Raw genomic sequence first — 18,733 nt, forward strand, 5'->3', positions numbered from 1 at the left:
TATCTGGTGGAATATAACTGGTTCTCATCCATACTGAAAATCATGTATTGCATCGTATTATATCCAGTTTTCTATGCATATGAAAATGTACAATCATAACATTTTTTAGACCGGGATGGTGTTTTTATTCCCTCAAACGTTAAATTTTCTTATTTTACTCTCCTCAAAATTTTAAAAATACAAAAGATTACCCCCTTCAAACCTTTAGATTCCCTCATTTTAACCCTCTCAATAAAAACTTGGACGTTCTTGCTCAAGAGTATTAAAGACAGACAAACGGCCAACGGGGAAGGTTTGGATGCATAATGCTTAGCATTACCTTACCAGAAAATTAAGCAATCTACATATTTAATAGCATCTGAGAAAATATATTATAAAAAAGAAAATGTAACTCAGAGTATGAGAGAGAGACTGACGGACAAATTACTATTTATACAGCTAATTGGTCAGTGGAATCTTTTTTGTCATTGCTATGTTTATGTCAGACAAGTGAAAAGTAAACCCAATCCCAAAAGCGAGTTCAAGCAAGTGGAGAAAAAGACAGGGGGACCTCTCCCGGAAAAGTCGGCTTACTTTGAAATTTCTCCTTATAATGAAAGGTAATCAGGATTTAATAAATCGTAGGTCAATTCGCTTTCATAGATAAGGTTGTTACTTTCATCGCGTTAGAATCGACCGGTCGCTTTCAAATCTTGCATCATGTTTCTTATAACAATAAGGTATAATTTAGAAAGTGTAACAGCTTTATTATCACACTATGGTATAGGTTAAAATAGGTTTTAGAGTGAAAAAAATCTTCTTCTTTTTAAAATTATTTCATTTGGCGAGTTTCCTTCTAAAAACCTTACCCTTAAAACTGCCTTGAACTTACCTAAGTAGGCTACCACAATATATTGTGTCTCCTGTAAAGATCATATTGAATTTCAGAAAAGGAATGAAACCCGTGACTCCTGGAAAGTTGAATGACAAAGTTAATATCTATGAACAAAATAACAGGTTACCAATAAAACATATGTAGTGTCCAATAAAAAAATGACGTCATACAATACAAATGATCAATACATTGTAATTGACCAATGATAAATTGTATACTGGCCTATCATTGGTCAATTGTATTGTATTTTTTATTGGACACATTACGCTATTTCGTTACCTAGTTGGTTAATAGCGAAACTACTCTATAGATGTTTTTTCAGACGGTTGGTCCAATATATATCAAAGCTGATTCCCTAAGGAATTTACTATTTGTTTTCGACAACAAATAAATTTCAAACCCTGGCATAATTAGAGACGTTAAACAATTACAATTCTTCCTCTACCTTTTTTGTCACTATGCGCCTATGATCAGGAAACCAACTCTTTGATTGGACAACCCTTGTCTGGAAGTCAGAACTGTCCCTGGATATGCACCTGCTTGTAGGCACACAAATTTACCATGATATCATTTTGGCGTCTTTGGTATGGCAGGGTGTGGTGCTGGTTCGAACTAAAATGAGGTGTATAATGCGCTTGTGCCTAAATCTATGTTAAATCTAAATTATTTATAGGGTAAATGAAATAATGGAATCACCATTAACAAGATCATCAACATTCACAAAGAAGGAAAAAGAAAATCTTAATGCAAAAGCAAAACAGGTAAATTTTTTAAACAACATGTATATATGTCGACATCTATAAGTAGCAGATGTTCAGTAATGATAAAAAATATAAAGAAAAGATGTCAGCCGAAAAAATCACAAATTCCTCCTAAATCAACCGCCTCTCCAATTTTCATTTTGGGTTTTTAAAAGAAAAGGTTATATATTTTTCGGAGGGGGGACATTTTTTCTAAGGTCGATTTCTTTTCATGGTTCCTTCCCCAAAATAGTTATAAACCTTCCTAGTACCTATGAGAAGCTACACTGTAAAGGAGAACCATACGGTTTAGCATTCAACAAGATCCTTTGGCACAGACAGACAAAATAGGTTAATTTAATAAAAGGATATTTTTAATGTAGGTTGACAAAAAGACTGAGGAAAACAAGCTGAAAACTCAAGAAAAGTATGAATTAGGTGAGCTAAAATGTGCTTTCTAAATCAAAAAAAGGATGAAATTATTTATTCAATCTTTTCCATTCTACAAACTTTTTCTTTTTTAATTAAAATGATTAGGGATTATACAATTAATGGGCAATAAATTAATATATATTACCAATGATGATAATTGCTGCTTTAGTAGATAATAATTGGTTGACAAGTTAGGACATTGATATTTGGTTTGGACCATCTAATCAATATCCTAGTAAATGAGAGCGTGTTTTTAAAACTTTGGGTAGCGACCAATTTGTTAAAAAATTCAATAATCATTTTATGGTTTGAAATCGAAAGAACAACTATATGAAATGAAAATCATTTTTTAATTTTAGGAAGATCCTATTTTGATTGCAAATCACAAGTATTCAGGTAATATAATCGTTATGACCACTGAACATCTTCTCTATTACTCACTTTGTACGTTTGTCTATTTATAATATTTATGTGCTTCGCTACTAATGGATTTTGTCATCCCATTAGAATAAAACACAAGAGGGGAAGGGGTTAATAACTGTACTACATCCCAAGAACCTTGTTCCTACTCTTAATTGGGTCTTTGAAAGCAACCAAGTATTGGGAATATTAAAGCAGCCAAGTTGTAAAAAACAATTTGATAGCAGGTCCTTGAAAAAGGGAGGCACGTAGTTATCTGTATATACATCTACACTATAGATCTTTTGTAATTCCTGTTTCAGTATGACAAGTGAATATACAGAAGTAAGAGCGTCTAGATCTAAAATACCCCTGAAAGAGAATGTACAAACCATCAAGATTCAACAAGAACAATCAAAACCAGAGCCAAGGGGCAAAACTCTGTCAGCTGAACAAGAAAAGCGCTGGAAAACCAGACAGGTATAAAAAACATTACATTTTTTTTGAAAAAGGGAAACCTTTCTTCTATTAAAATTATGCTTATCCTAAAATCAGAAGGCTTATGTCTTTAAAAATTCTCTTACAGTACATGTTTAAAGGCGAGGCTTTAATCGAACAAAAGTTGTACATAACATTGGCCCCTGACAAGGAACACAGTAATAATGTCTGACTGATTATGACGCAACAAAAAAATAGCCAATGAGATGCCGTTATTGACCAATGGTAAAATTAATAGTGGCCTCTCATTGGCTAATTTTTTTGTTACGTCATAATCAGTCAGACACTATTACTGTGTTCCTGACAAGCCATACCCTTCAAAAATTAATGAAAAATTATATTTGAAAATGTCTGCAATTAATTATGTTACAGATCATATACAAGTACAATTGTTTCATTTTGTCACGTTTTTATAATCTAAATAATTAATAATGAATTAAATTCTTTCGTTTTTAGGAATGGCTAACAAACAATCCTGTAAAAATGGAAAAACAGGTAATTTTGTTAAAATTAAATGGAAAATATCCCATCCTATCCAATCATTTGAAGTAAAAAAAGTTTTTTTTTAGTACTAGCCAACCACTGAACCGTTCTCCATTTTAAGGCAGATTCTCACATGTCCTAGGATGATTATAGGACCCCTTCCTCCCAGGGAGGAAGAGGAAAATAAGCTGTTTATTACACTAGTCCCCAAAGTATAATGATAACGTTTTCTTATTCGTTGGCTTAACAATATTAAGGAGTTTTATTGAATTTCAATTGGTTGGTGCATTAAGATGAATGTTAAAACGATTCAACCACTAATTGTAATCTACAGATTGGATGTTTAAGTGTATCATCATCGGGGATGTACATCAATTTAACGGCCCCTGACTACCTTTTAGATCCCTGGCTCCTTCCTCCTCTTTAAAAAGCCCTTTTTTAAGGGTGAAGACAGGCGCAGCCACGTATTCGATGAAAAAAATTAATATGTGATTATAATTTTAAATTTGCTTACAAGGATAAGATAGTTCCTGTGATAGACAGCTCAAAACCATTATCCAGTGACAACAACAACCGACCATTTGACCGCCCTGCTCCCCCCACTGGAAGGTAAGTTTTACATATTTTTACCTATTACCTAATTGGGGTAGGATTCTCCTCGATTTCAAGTGATCATTTAGAGAACCCAAGGGCATCATCTGCTTGTAATGGGATGGAATACTCTAACGCACACTGGTTGATATTGGATTAGTAACAGATAACCAACCCTTTCATTGCACAACTTTTAACTAAGAAGTTATAACAGTACATGGTAATAAGTTGCGCCTGTTTATGGGTTAAGGTATTCCCTCTACTTTAAATATTCACGTCGCGCACCTGATATAGCAGTAGTAGGAACCATTTTCAATGTCTTTAGATATGACGCGGTGTAGAGCTACGATCGCGGGTTTTTACGTTTTTCATACATAAGTTTACAAAATTAAATATCTTCCTATTGTAAATATAAAATAGTATCATTATTTTTGTTTGAAGCTTAAGTTTCAATAACTACTGAACCGATTGAGCTCTCCATTTAAAAGAAGCTTAACATAGGTCCTGGGATGGATTGAGGTAAATTATCTATTTAGATTTAAGTCTTGGGGTGGTTTTATGAAATTTTGCATCCATAGTTTTACCTACGAATAAAAAAGCCACTAGATGATAAAATTATAAAACATTCAAAAAAACATTAACTTAACATACTACTGGATTGCAGTAAAAATAAAGTATACTGCAAATATGAAAATCACTTTTTATAAAGAAAAGAGCTACAATATATGAAATAGAATATAAAGATTAGATTAAATCAGTTCTGAAGTTTTAAATACTTCATTATTTAATCTTATTATATGTTAACTTTGTTTTTACTTTGTATCCCAACACAACAAATAAATCAAAAACTGTTAGTGCTGATAAACCAATCCAAAGTCCTTTAACATAACAGATGATTTGTATAAATATATACCATAAGAAATAAAATATACTAAAAATTATAATAGGTTTTACATGAAATTTTTTTTTTAGCACTCAAATGTCATCTGTTCCTAAAGAACTGCCGACTTCCACAATGAGACTAAATTCATCATAGTTGTTGACACTATCTCTTACTTCTGCTACATCTTTGAATGTCAAATACAACCAAGTTCCCTGATAACAAGTTTCTTTTAGGAATACATTAATGGCCTCATTATGGGAAATGGTTATTACTTTATTAAACATTAAACAGCATTGCTTACCAAACACAAAAACTGCTTATTGTAAAAAGTAATTTTTATTTAAGTTACAAAACCAGGGCAATAAAAACAATTAGCCAACAAAATATTATAAAGTCCTGAATATGCCCTTTTGAAAAAGTATAGGGTGTTAAACAAATTGACTATGACAGACAACTGCAAAACTTTGCAATATTACCTTCCAATCTCCTGATGCATAGAAAGATTCTTCAGAATGTATTATGAGCTGAGTGCAAGGCATCTGACAATCTTTATTGTCTTCAAGTTCAATAATATTCATTGTTGCTAAATCCTTAGCAAAATTCCCCAGTTGTTTTCTGGCAAACTTTGCTCTCTCTTCTGTTTTCATTTGTATTGACCCAGCACACTCATGCACAGGATCATTGTAGCCCTTTATCATCAGCCATGGTGGAATACAGTTTAATAATCTAAGCAAATTATTTTCAAGGTGTTTGGTTTTACAATCAGCATATTCTCTTTCATATTCATAATCAGCACATTTGAACTTTTTGTTCAATTTTTTTGTCTGAATCAACTTCAGCATGAAGTATCGGGCTTTGCCTTTATCATCATTTTTCAGGTGAATTTTGTCACCTTGAATTATACTTTTGTCAATTCTGTGATGTAATTTCCTCCTTGGGTCTTCAAAGATGACATGAGCAGGTTCTGTAATGTGGAAAATTAATGTCTGAGAAGTGTTGTAGTTGATTACTTCATAGCATTTACCATAGGGCTTAGAAAAGGCGTCAGCAATTTTATAGTTACCAGAATTTTCTGAAGCATTCAAGTTCATGTTATCATTGATATAAAGTCTTTCATTGACAACACTCCATGATAAGGTTGTATTACCAACCCAACTAACTGATTTAGGCTCATATAGCCCATCATCAAGTTCCCCAGCCAATGATTGGTATTTAGCATGTGTTTGCGAATATCCAATTTCTTTGGCATATGTATAGTTAAACAATGTTTCTTCATGGCAGATAAATATTCTGAAACAAATTATTTTCAACTTTGTTTTGTTAAAAATGTGTCATTTAAAGTTTTAACTAACATATTCACATTTTAAACATTTATTCATTTCTAAACTATTGGTAGCCATTAATTCTAATCCATCATAACCAGGTCACCAAAGCTCAAAGTTAAATTTTACAATATACAAAGGTTTCTGAATAAAATTTTAAAACCCAATCATTAACTGTTTTATTCATTGAACATCTTATCACAAACTTATTCAAACAAGTTTATACACATCAAATAAGTTTACCCTTTAACATTAATCTATATTCTGTTTATTATCTGACAAGAAAGTTGGTTTTAGAATTAATGTTGGACTTAAAAATCTTCATAAACATCAAAATTTTTCAAATAAAATCTTGATATATGTACATATTTCCAGCTATTGTTGGGGGCAACATCTATAAAAAATTAACGACCTTACCATCTGCTCCCTAAATAATATTTTAGATTTAATTCTCTTGTTGGTTATACCTTATTTCTGATATTACCTTGGTTTTGAGACTTGTTCTATTGGCACTTCAGATATAACTTCAACAGTTGGCGCTGCACTGTATTTGTTAAATGCTTGTATACTTTGAAAAGCAAACATGCCAATAGCAACAAGTTGTATAAAATTACGAAGAAAATTTAGTTTCGACTCCATAATTGTAAACTTAATACTGATGTGGGTTAAGTTAAAGTATAATAATTTATATCAAACTGTGTACAAGAGGACAGTCTTGTGTGGTTGCTGGTAAATAATAGTAATTATTTGTGATACAAAAAGTTCTTCTATAATAATAGGACAAACTAATCAATAACACTTTTAGAGTGTCAGAATTGAAAAAGCAGAAAATAAATGTATAAGTCTAAACAAAATTTTAAGTAATTTTTTTTGCAAAAATGCCTAATACAGAGCTGGATCTTTAAATCATTTTAGTTGTGAGTCGGATCGGGGTGCGCCAGAGGTGGTCTGGAGGTGGGCTGAAGGTGCGCCAAAACATTGATCTTTAAAAGATTTTTGGCGTGGTGTTGCCAGTTGCTGGCGACACTCAATAAAATTTCAATCTACGACGGTACAACTTTATAATACAACTGACACGGCTAAAGTTATAAAGTTAATTATTGTTTTATAATCTGGCGCGGTGGTTACACCAAACAAGTGTAACTGGTGCGCTACTTGGTGGGTCGGATCACCTATGCTATTTTGATTTAAAGATTGATATAAGGTGCGCCAATCTGAACCACCACTGGCGCACTCCGATCCAGCCCACCACTAAATGATTTTTAAGATCCAGCTCAAGATATTGTTTTAAAAATTTATCTACTGAACAACTAATTATGTCCACCCAGTGTGATGAACCTTCCCCTGGAGAAGATTTTTTGATGATGATTTCCATGACCTAAATCTATATTCTCATTATTCTCTTACTGTTTAGCTCTTCTACTTAATTTATAATATATATAAGCTTCACTAGTTATCAATTTGGAAATTATTGTATGTCTAAAAATGTATAATAATAAAAGAAATTTTAATGAACTAAATTACACGTTATTAAAAATTATTTTTAGATTTTTAATATTAATTATTTTTAACATTCAGTACAAATAAATGAATGATTATGTGTTGTGTAGTCGGGCCTTTGAAGACATAAGCCAGTTATAAGAAACTATAGTAGCTTCCCCCCTAGCCTCTCTTATCAATGTTACTCTTTGGCAACATTTTTTTTTTTTGGGGGGGGGGGTGTTAGTGTTAATTTTTTTTTTAGGGAGGGCTTTGCCACATGGTGTGGTAAAAGTTTATCACAAGGTCCTTGTTTTTAAAAAAGATTTTTTTTGGCGGGTGGGTTCTCTGATGGGTGGGACACCCCCCAAAAAATTAAATTAAAACTACCGTATGACCAGTATTATAACAAGTTAGCCTTTTTTTTAGTATTTTTAATAATTTTCCATTAAATAAAAGATATTTCTTAACTTATTACTTGGGCTTGTAAATAAGCTGTTTTAGTATTTTAGGTCAAAAGCATTTTTTGACATAGTTATGGCCGTATACATGATCGAACATAGAAAAAACAAACAGACTAAAAATTCTTTAATTAATGTATCCTGTTTTTATTTCAGAAGACCGAAATCAAGTTGTAGAAATGTCTTAGATGAGTCACCTCAAAGGGTAAGATCATATTTGTGACAAAGTTTATACTAGCGGCTATGATCTACATATCTCTTTGGGCACTTGAGGTAGAGAAAGAAGGGAGAATAGGGTCGGCCCTCCACTTTTAATTCAAATTCAAAAAGAAAAATTTTTCTAACTAAGAAATATTGAACCCCTATCCCATGTCTATTTTGATTTCCCTAGGATGATAAATGAGCATAATAAATTTGAATCATATAAGTATTTTTTATTTAGACAAGCGTCAAGATTGAAGTAAACTCCATAGAAAAGCCAGCTAGAGTCACCGTTCCAAACAAGGATAATACAGGTACAATTTTCAATTGAAACAAGATTAATAACATTTTTCAATGTGAACTTAATAAAAAAACGTGACTGTGGCTCAACACGTAGTGCATCCGCTCGTCGTAGGAAAGGTGATAAGTTTAACACCGCGCCATAACTAAAGACATTAAAAATACCAACATCTTCTGATTTAAAGCTATTGAAAAAGAGAATATATAATCATAAATCTATTTAATGTTAGATACGTACATGAAGGAATATAGGGATGGGCAAATAACTTAATTTTAGAGTTCCATTTCAATAATCTAGAAAAATAACAAAATAAAAAGGGCAAACTTTATTTGATTTGGATTAGCATTAAGTAAGGGTTCAAAAACAAATATTTTACAATAGGAAGTTATACAAAGTTATTAAAAAAATCAGCCATGTGACGTCATAAAAAAGGAGGGATTAGATATCTTTTTTTTTATAGTTTTTCTTTCCCACTTCTCCTTTTATCCCCTGTTTTAATGACGTCCCATGGATGATTGTTGTAAAGCTTCTTACAACAGGCTGCACTGTCTTAAAATGTTGTTTTTGTAGGAAGTATAATTACACCGCCAGAATACAACATCATTCAAAGACATTCACCATTTCCAGAGCAGGTATTTAATATTAATAGGGATCACAAGCGCCAAAAAATGACGTAATACAAAATGACTAATGATAGGCCAATATACAGACCAAATTACTAATGGCAAGCCAGTATACATTTTAATTGACCAATGTCAGGCCAGTATGACGTCATTTTTATAGGCACTTTAAAAAGCTTTGAATGACAAAATTATGAGGCAACTTATAATATGCCCAATAAAAATTACGTCATACAATACAAATGTCAAATGATAGGCAAATATACAGACTAAATTACTACTGGCAAGCCTGTATTCATTTTAACTGACCAATGGTAGGCCAGTATGACGTCATTTTTATAGGCACTATAAAAAGCTTTGATTGATAAAATTATAATATTTGTTAAAGTTGGATATTAACAAAGCATTTGATAATAACCATTATTTTGAGAACAAATTAAACTTTTGTTTGTCAAACAGTTAACTGAAAGCAAATACATTTTCATGGGATGATTATGATTTGGTCTAGAAACCCAATTATCTTTTATATTGGCTTGCTAATTGTGAAATTATGCTGTATGAAATATTTATTGCTTGTTGTTGCTACGGTTTAAAACTACAATTTATTAATTTTAGAACTAAATTTATTTTTTAGTATGACTTCAAAACCGATTGATATCCACTGGATTAGAACCTATTTTGAGTCATACTGAAAAATCATGTATTGTGTCATATATATATGGACAATGTTGTACGAATAAAAAATAGGCCGGGCCCTCGGCATTTCAGGGCTAACAAAACTGGAATTGATCTTATTTCATACAGGAAAGCTGTCTATAATATGATGCGAAAAGTAATTAGTATTAACTTCAGGAAGAGTCCAACTATAAAGCTGTGGTGGCTATTGACTTTGGAACGACCTACTCTGGCTACGCATACGCACTCACTAATGAACCTGACAAAGTTCACATCATGAGAAAGTGGGAAGGTAAAATGACATTTTTAACGGCGAAATTGTTAAACATTAGTAGCGAAACTACTAAATAAAGCGTTGTTTTCTCTGCTGCTATTCCAGATAGTTGACAGAAAGCTTAAATCAAGATTTTTTATACCAATGAGCTTTCCTGTTATATACAGTAGTAGCACGCTACTGTTTTCATCATTCTTATTTTAGGAAATGACCCAGGGGTAAATAATCCGAAGACTCCAACCATACTACTGTTGTCTCCTGAAGGGGTATGTATTAGTAACGTGGCTACTCTATATATATATAGGTTGTCCTTCCGTTTAATTTAATTCACGGTAGATTTTCATATTTTTTTTTTCATACAATTTTTTATCAATAGTAAGGTTTTTAACAGTAAATGTTATTTATTGAAGATTTTTAAAGTTGTTGTTGGACGATTTTTCAATTTTAATACCTAAGTTATTTATGAACTTCAATTTTTCTATTATTTTTTATTTAGGAGTTTCATTCATATGGATATACTGCCAGAGATTATTACCATGATTTAGACTATAGGTTATATTTATGCAATTTTATCAGGGGTCTATAGAGATAAGACAATGGTTGATAAATTGATGTACATCCCCAATGTCAATACACAAAATAACCCTTTTTTTTAGATTACAATTAGTGGTTGAAATGTTTGGACACTCAACTTAATAAACCAACCAATGAAAATTCATTTTAGGTCCCTAAAGTTGTTTAGTCAACGAATGAGAAAATGTTATAATAAAACTTTGGGTACTAGTGTAATAAACCATCCATTGTCCCCTCTACCTCTGAATTTTGTTCAATATCGGGGCTCGGCACCAACACCAACTTTAAAAGCGTCGTAATACTAAAAAGTGTCATGTGTGACGTCATAAAAATACGTCTAAATCAATCTCCTTTTTTAGAGGTTTTCTTTCGCACTTGTCCTCTCGTCCTTCCTTTCTAGACGTATTTTGGTTTTTAAGCATACCTAAATTTTAGCCCCTAAAGAAAGACAGAAAATGCAGTTTTATATTAGCTTTCACATTAAGATTAAGGAAATATTTTAATGTAAAAGGAGCTGTAGATTGTTTTCTATATTGTTCATATCATTGTATTTTTCAGGGTTGCACAAAATTGGTTCTACTTTGAAAAGTTTAAAATGCTACTTCACCATAACAAGGTAGGTGGTAAGATTTTTAACAAAAAATAATATTTTATAGCAATTTTATTACTTAATTATAGAGATGAATCCATCATACGTTGTACCGAATCTTTGCAGGAATCAAATTTACAAAACCAATAATTCAGAGAAAAAAAGCAATTAACTCTGTCTGGTTGTCAGTACGTCAGTCAAGAAGTCCATCAGTCCATAATGGTAGCTTTACAAAGTGTCTCAAAAGATCAGCCGTGTTACGTCATAAAAATAAGAGATGGGAGGAGAAGTGAGAAATAAAACCCTTAAAAAAGAGATGGATTTTGACGTATTTATATGACGTTATATGGCTAAATTTTTGAGACACTTTGTAAAGCTACTCCGTAATGCTATGGGGGAAATGTGATTTTCTCGGCTTCTATTTAAGATAGATAATAAAATTTTTTTGTGAAGATTCTATACCTATCATTTTCGCCTCTAGTTTATACTTTGTTTTGTCTGTCTTTCTGACGGTCTTGCTTCAGGGTTTATAATGTGCAATGTGTTTCTTAATTTTTTTCAGGGATCGGAAGCCTCACGTAAGCCGCGTGTAAGCCTCAGTGAAATCGTGATTTTATCACAATAAAATTCAGCTGGATGTATAAAACGGCTCTTTAGCAGACAATCCTTCTTTCTGAAATTTTTTTTTCTGCTCACAAGCAGGTTTAAAACTGAGGCTTATGCGCGGCTTACGTGAGGCTTCCGATCCCTGATTTTTTTCTCTATATATTATTTGTTTTCTTATATCAACTAAACATCTGTTCTATAGCTCACTTTGTCCGCCATGTCATCCTTGTTTGTGTAGTTCCTTGGAAGAAACACAATGATAGCAGCTGCCAATGGAAAACAAGTTCCGGCTTTGAAAGTGTTTTCTATTGTATTGAGGTAAATATATTTCCAGAATGGCTTCGAAATCAAATAATATCTGCTGGATTAGAACCGGTTTTAAGCCACAATAAAATATCATGTATCGTATCTTTTTTAATAAGTTTTTTTGCGAATATAAAAATGTACAATCATAAGATAAAAACCAGTTTTGCTAGCCCATACATTTAGCATCTCTATTATTACTTTCATAAGGACATTTTTTAGTCAAGAATTATTACTTTTAAAAAATACTTTTTAGTAGCAATATGTTAGACATTAATTTTGCTTACCAATAAAAAAACATCCAATATACATTTTCTGTATGGCTTAGAAACCGATTTATATCCACTGGTTTAGAACCGGTTCAAAGCCATACTAAAAAACATGTACAACATTGTATTACAGACAATTTTCCACTAATAAGGCAGGGCTTTTGGGCTAACAAAACTGGTTTTAATATTAAAATTTTTCATCATAATATCCGCGGAAAGCTGACTATGCGATAAATAACTATTCCACCTTTTCTTTAACTAAGGAACGATTAAGAATATTTTTTTGTAATTTTTTGTATATAAGGTTTCGTGATTTTTTTGTAATAAATTGTTGCTTGTGTTACATCTTTAATATAAATTGTTTGCTACTAATAGACATGTATCAGGATTTAAGATAAGACTTTTTTTTAAATTTAGGTATTTCAAAGAACATGCCCTTCAAGAGCTTAGAGACTTTTATAGTACAAAGTTGTTAGCTGTAAGTATTTTCTTATGATTGATTAGTTTTCTTTATACTTTTTTTTAAGACTATAATTGAAAGATTAAAAAACTTTTTTGGTCCGTCCTTTATTTCGTGGTTAGGTATTAAACCTTTCTCCTACATGCGTCAAGTTTTTTTGGGTTACGCACCAAAAAAGCCTTTCCCTGGCTAATTTCAAACTTTCCTGTAAATTGTACAATTAAAGGTCCGTTTTTTTTGAAATCATAGCGGACATACATACATGCATCATGCTACTTTTTAGTAACGGATAAATCTAACAGACCAGATATCTTGGGGCATTTTTTAGAGTGATGTTAGATGGGTAGTAACTGTTCCCGCCATTTGGAGACAACAGGCTAATCAATTTATCTATCTATCTATCTATCTATATATCTATTAATCTAACTATCTATCTATATATTTATCTAATATCTATCTATCTATCTATCTAGAGTGATGTTAGGTGGGTAGTAACTGTTCCCGCCATCTGGAGGCAACAGGCTAAACAATTCATGAGAGAGGCTTCTTACCAGGTAAATTACGACAGTTTATTTATTATTGCTTGGATTTCACACCAGATTTTCATGTTTTCTAATGAAGGGAACTTTGTAGCGGACTAAAACAACGATCTCCCCTATCCCAATAAAATACATACAATCCCCCCCCCCCCCTTTGAAAAATAAGCTGAAAAACTGTTCCCGCTATTTGGAGACAACAGGCTAAACAATTAATGAGAGAGGCTTCTTATTAGGTCATAGTTGATTTCTCACTAGCGGCTACGCCCCCTGGAGGCCTCTAGGGGCACTCGAAGTGGGGTGAAGGGAAGGAAGTTGGTTCCTCCTATTTTCAATTTAGTTTTTAAAAGGAAAAAGAAAAATATTTTTTTTTTGGGGGGGGGGGCTCCTTTTTTTCTAGGGTCGATTTCTAGTAAGGGTTTTTCACATATAATTAATAACCATTCCGGGGCCTATGAGAAGCAACATTGTAAATAAAAACGATTTCGGTTCAGCAGTTATCAAGATCCTTCGGTACAGACAGACAAATAGATATCCTGTTAATTATAAATAACAAGTTTATCAAAACTGACCTTTATGAGAAACCGGGGCGAAAATGCAACTATCTTTCGCCCTTATCCTGTCACCCCTCACACATTACAGAAAATATACCTTACTCATTAGCGTTAAGGCTAAAACGTATTTGCAGTGAAAATTTAGATTTTTTAAACAAATTAGATTGTTTGAAAATAAAGCTTTTATCACGTGGTTATAAAGTTAATTATATAACAAAAGCTTTTGATAAAGTGAAAATTATTGATAGAAATGTTGCTTTACAAAAAGTAGCTAAGCAATCTGAAATAAAACGCCCAGTTTTATCTTTACAATATGACCCCCGTTTACCCTCTATTTCAAATATAATTTTTAGATTTTGGAAAGTTATGGTAAAAAATCCTAGACTAAAAAGAATTTTTCCCCACCCACCAATGATTACTTGGTCTAGGCCAAAAAATCTCAGAGAATATTTAATTCGAGCCAAACTTCCTGTTTTAAATGATCGAAAATCAGAGAGAAAAAAGATTGGTTTTAAACATTTTAATAGAAATTGTAATCTTTGTAAACATTCACCCAGATTTTCAAATTATTTAACATCATCAACAACAAATGAAAAGTTTCCTATTCTCTCTAGTATGAATTGTTTATCTTCTAATGTAATTTATTGTATAACATGTGTTAAACAATCTGGCAATTGTAGACTAAAACCACAGTACATTGGCAAAACAAAAAATCGTATTTGTGATAGATTTAATGCCCATAACAGTTCCATTAAACCAAATTCAACCAAAGCTGTAGGCATTCATTTTTCTTCTAATGGACACCAACCCAATGATTTTCAAATGGTGCCATTAGAGCAAGTACAGAGTAATGACCCTTGGATTTTGTTATCTAGAGAAAAATATTATATTCGTAAATTTGACCCTGTATTAAATATTAGAATGTAAAATGCAGTTGCAATGTTTTTAAAAAAAAAATGAAAATAACAACCACACCACAATCCCCTCTTGCTACGCCCATTCAAAATCTTCAACCCTTTCTTTCAGCTGTTTTTTTTGTTTGTTTTGAAATGGTCTGCTATTAGACCATAAATAGATATGTAGCGGGAGTGTAAATATGTTTAAAATGTCAAAAAAGTTTAAAGGTATGTGTTTTTATTAATATGAATTATGAAAATTTAATTTTAACAGCATTTCTAATTACATAACCTTTTATAAAGATGCGATGCATCTCTACAATTCTTCAAATCAAAAAGAAAAAAAGAAACGTTAAATATCTTATTCAGATTCTTCAAAAATAGACTTTTTGTATGTATTATTTACTGATTTGTGTTTTTTCCTTTACAGGACGATTGAGAATGATAACCTTAGTTATTGAAATATATATATGGCCTGTACAAAGATGTTAGTTTGATAAAGTAGTCTTGGGTTGAGATGGATCAATAGCTTTTAAAACTAACTTGAGTATGTTATCTACAGGAAAGCTTTGTATAGATCACAAAATAACTTTTTTGGTAAATTACAATAAAAATAATATATATAACCGCCCCCCCCCCCTTTAAAAAAACAGAAAATATCCAAAGAATGCAAAAAAAAACTTGGAAACATTTTCAAAGATTGAATTTTGAAAAATAAAAAAAATTTTTTTCTTTTTTGTTAGGCTGGGTTAGGAAGCAGTAAGAATCCTGAGCAGCTAATTTTAGCACTGGAACCGGAAGCAGCTTCTGTCTACTGCAGGTCAGGGACAAGAGAATGATATTCTGAAAAACAACTCTAAAGGAAAATTCCCCACAACCCTCTTTCCCTTTTCCTCCTCTTCTTTCCCACCCCTCTTCACTTACATGACAAAAACAAACTATATCACCAGATACCCTATAAGGTTTCGTGATTTTTTGTAGAATTGTTGGTTAGACTAACTACCCCTGACTGCAGGTATTCGTAAAATCAGGCAGTTTTCCTCAAAGTACCCAGTCGAGCAGAGACCTTAGGTTAGGCTAGATTAGGTTATATTGGGTACAGTGTAAAGGGCTCTTTGCTGGGGTTAAAGACAAAGAAAGTACCGAGTAGCCGAAGCCAATAAAACAAAATTGATTAATTCCTAGAAAATTATCTGTTATACGATACATGATTTTTCTCAAACGGTTCCTATCGGAGCCATTTGGGAATATCAGGGAGGGAGATGACATTGGGCTGTTTATTACACTAATCCGTTAAGTTTTATGATTATTCGTTGGCTCAAAAACTTTGGGGACTTCTATTGAATTTTGATTTTTTTTTGTTTTGTTAGTTTAATCACTGATAGTAAGTTACAGACTGGGTAATTTTGTTTATCATCATTGGGACGTACATCAATTTATCAGCCTTTGTCTTATCACTTTAGATCCCTGAATAGTTATAGTCATGTGTTTTTCTTTAGAAAATTGCGGAAAAGTCAGCTGGTGCCAGATATTCGTCCCGGGTCAGTTTTCTGTCTTCCTTCACTTACAAACAATGACAGCAAGGAGGAAGGTCCGACAGATGAACATGTTCTAAATGATATTGAAGCAGGTATCTATCTATCTATCCATCCATCCACTATATAACAGAGAGGAAGGAAGGACATACAGACGAACATGTTCTTAATGATATTGAAGCAGGTATCTATTTATCTATTTAACTCACGACCGTGGCTCAACACGTAGCGCATCCGCTCCTCGCCGGGGAGACGATAGAATCAAATCTCGGCATAACACCGCGTCATATCTAAAGAATAAATGGTGCCTACTGCTACTATGTCATGTGCGCGATATCAATTTTTAGAGTAGGGGGAATACTTTGCCCTAAAACAGGCGCAACTCATTCCCATGCACAGATAGGACTTCTCAGACAAAGGTCGTGCAATGAAATGGTTGTTAGTCTGATGGGTGTTACATAACCTAATATTACACGACAGAAAAGGAGACATTTGTCTCCCCTTGGTCGTTGGACGGCATCTCCGCCCGTATGAGGTAATTTATGGGGTATTCTATCTATTTATTGTATGTCCATCCAGAGGCATGCAGAATGGAGGTGTATCCCCCAACCTGGCAAAATAAAGGGGGTTGGATTGGATACACCCCCCTTGATGCCCACCCCATACATCTCTATATTCTCTTGACATGGGTCAGTTTACCAATACAGATAGGCTTGTTTGACTTTTTATAGGGTGTAATGGCACCTTGGGGTTGATAACCCCCTGATACTAAAAATACACTCCATTAAAGCTAAAACCTCTCGATTTAATTTTGATGGGGTTGTCAAAATGTTTAAGAGCGTTTCTCGCACCCATCCCTTGTTAAAGCCTAATGTGTCCATCTATCAATCTAAAACTTACATCTATCAAACTATCTATCTATCTAGGAGGAACATACATGTTAGTGGACTGCGGAGGTGGAACTGTGGACATAACTGTTCACGAGATATCAATGGACGAAGGACAAAATCTGAAAGAGGTTTTCAAGGCTACTGGAGGTCCATATGGTTCTGTAGGTTAGTATATTTTCTAATTAGATAAACCTATAACGCACCGAGAGAGTGGACTATGGGCTGTTTATTACGCTAGTCTCCAAAGTTTTATAATAAAATTTTCTCTTCTTCGTTGGCTTAACAACTTTGGGAACTTCAGTGAAGTTTGATTGGTTGATTCATTAACTTGAGTGTTAAAACGTTTCAACCACTAATTGTCATCTACGGCAGGGGTTATTTTGTGTAATATAATTGGGGATATAAATTAATTTATTAGTCAATGTCTTATCCCTTTAGATCCCTGCTTACAAAGGCTTTTAGCTTTAGAATGTGAAGCTTCTCTACATTAAGAGTAAATCTGAAAATCTCTAGCCAACAATATTGACAGATTTTTATGTATATTTTAACAAATTTTACATTTACATGCAACACAATTACTATAAAACAAAAAAAAATCATTAGCTTACTTTTGTTATTAAGGTTAGCCTAAAGATTTTTCACTATAATCAATTGATATCCGATGGATTAGACCGGTTCTCAGCCATACTGAAAAATCGTATATAGCATCGCATTACAGACTATTTTCCACAAATATTAAAATATAAATCATAAAATGAATTCCTGTTTTATTAACCCGTGCCTTAGGCCACTCAGGGATAACAAAATTGGTTTTAATCTTATAAATTTACATTTTAATATCCGCGGAAATCTGTCTAATTTGATAATTATATGTTTAATTCCCAAACCTTTAATTATAATTTCATAATTCAATATGTTTGTTTAGAAATAGATGAAGCATTTTTGGGTCTTCTGTCTGCGATGTTTGGAAAAGAATTTTTAGAAAACTTTAGGAATGGAATATAAAAGTATGATTATAAAGAAAAAATAAAACAACACGTTTTAGGAAATAAAGTAATCAAAAGTCATTTTAGTCGATCGGACACTATCATTCGTCTAACTTAAAACGACATTTAGAGGTGACAAATTTTTTTATTAGTTATTTGTAAATGTAGCTTAACAAAGTGTCTTAAAAATCAGCCATGTGACTTGATAAAAATAAGGGAGAAGAGAGGAGAAGTAATCCCTCGTTTTTATGACGTCACATGGCTGACTTCTTTAGTCACTTTGTCCAGCTACTTTGTAATATA

General features: G+C 32.6%; 1 protein-coding gene across 1 annotated transcript; it reads left to right on the top strand.

Annotated features, from left to right (window-relative positions):
• The first annotated feature begins 488 nt into the window (after positions 1 to 488).
• On the top strand, positions 489 to 18,449 carry LOC145304431 (heat shock 70 kDa protein 12A-like). The gene is made up of 22 exons (XM_080146311.1): positions 489 to 599; positions 928 to 996; positions 1,548 to 1,635; positions 1,998 to 2,052; positions 2,406 to 2,442; positions 2,769 to 2,925; positions 3,400 to 3,438; positions 3,944 to 4,035; positions 8,319 to 8,367; positions 8,605 to 8,677; positions 9,235 to 9,296; positions 10,137 to 10,251; positions 10,438 to 10,499; positions 10,730 to 10,785; positions 11,365 to 11,422; positions 12,240 to 12,319; positions 12,991 to 13,051; positions 13,507 to 13,587; positions 15,763 to 15,839; positions 16,519 to 16,649; positions 17,481 to 17,609; positions 18,370 to 18,449. Exons 2-22 carry the CDS (start codon positions 935 to 937, stop codon positions 18,447 to 18,449), a joined length of 1,644 nt encoding a protein of 547 aa, XP_080002437.1. The 5' UTR covers positions 489 to 599; positions 928 to 934.
• The last annotated feature ends 284 nt before the right edge of the window (positions 18,450 to 18,733 follow it).

This window comes from Acartia tonsa, chromosome 13 (assembly GCF_053477335.1).
Source record: "Acartia tonsa isolate MP-2025a chromosome 13, ASM5347733v1, whole genome shotgun sequence".
NCBI lineage: Eukaryota > Metazoa > Arthropoda > Copepoda > Calanoida > Acartiidae > Acartia > Acartia tonsa.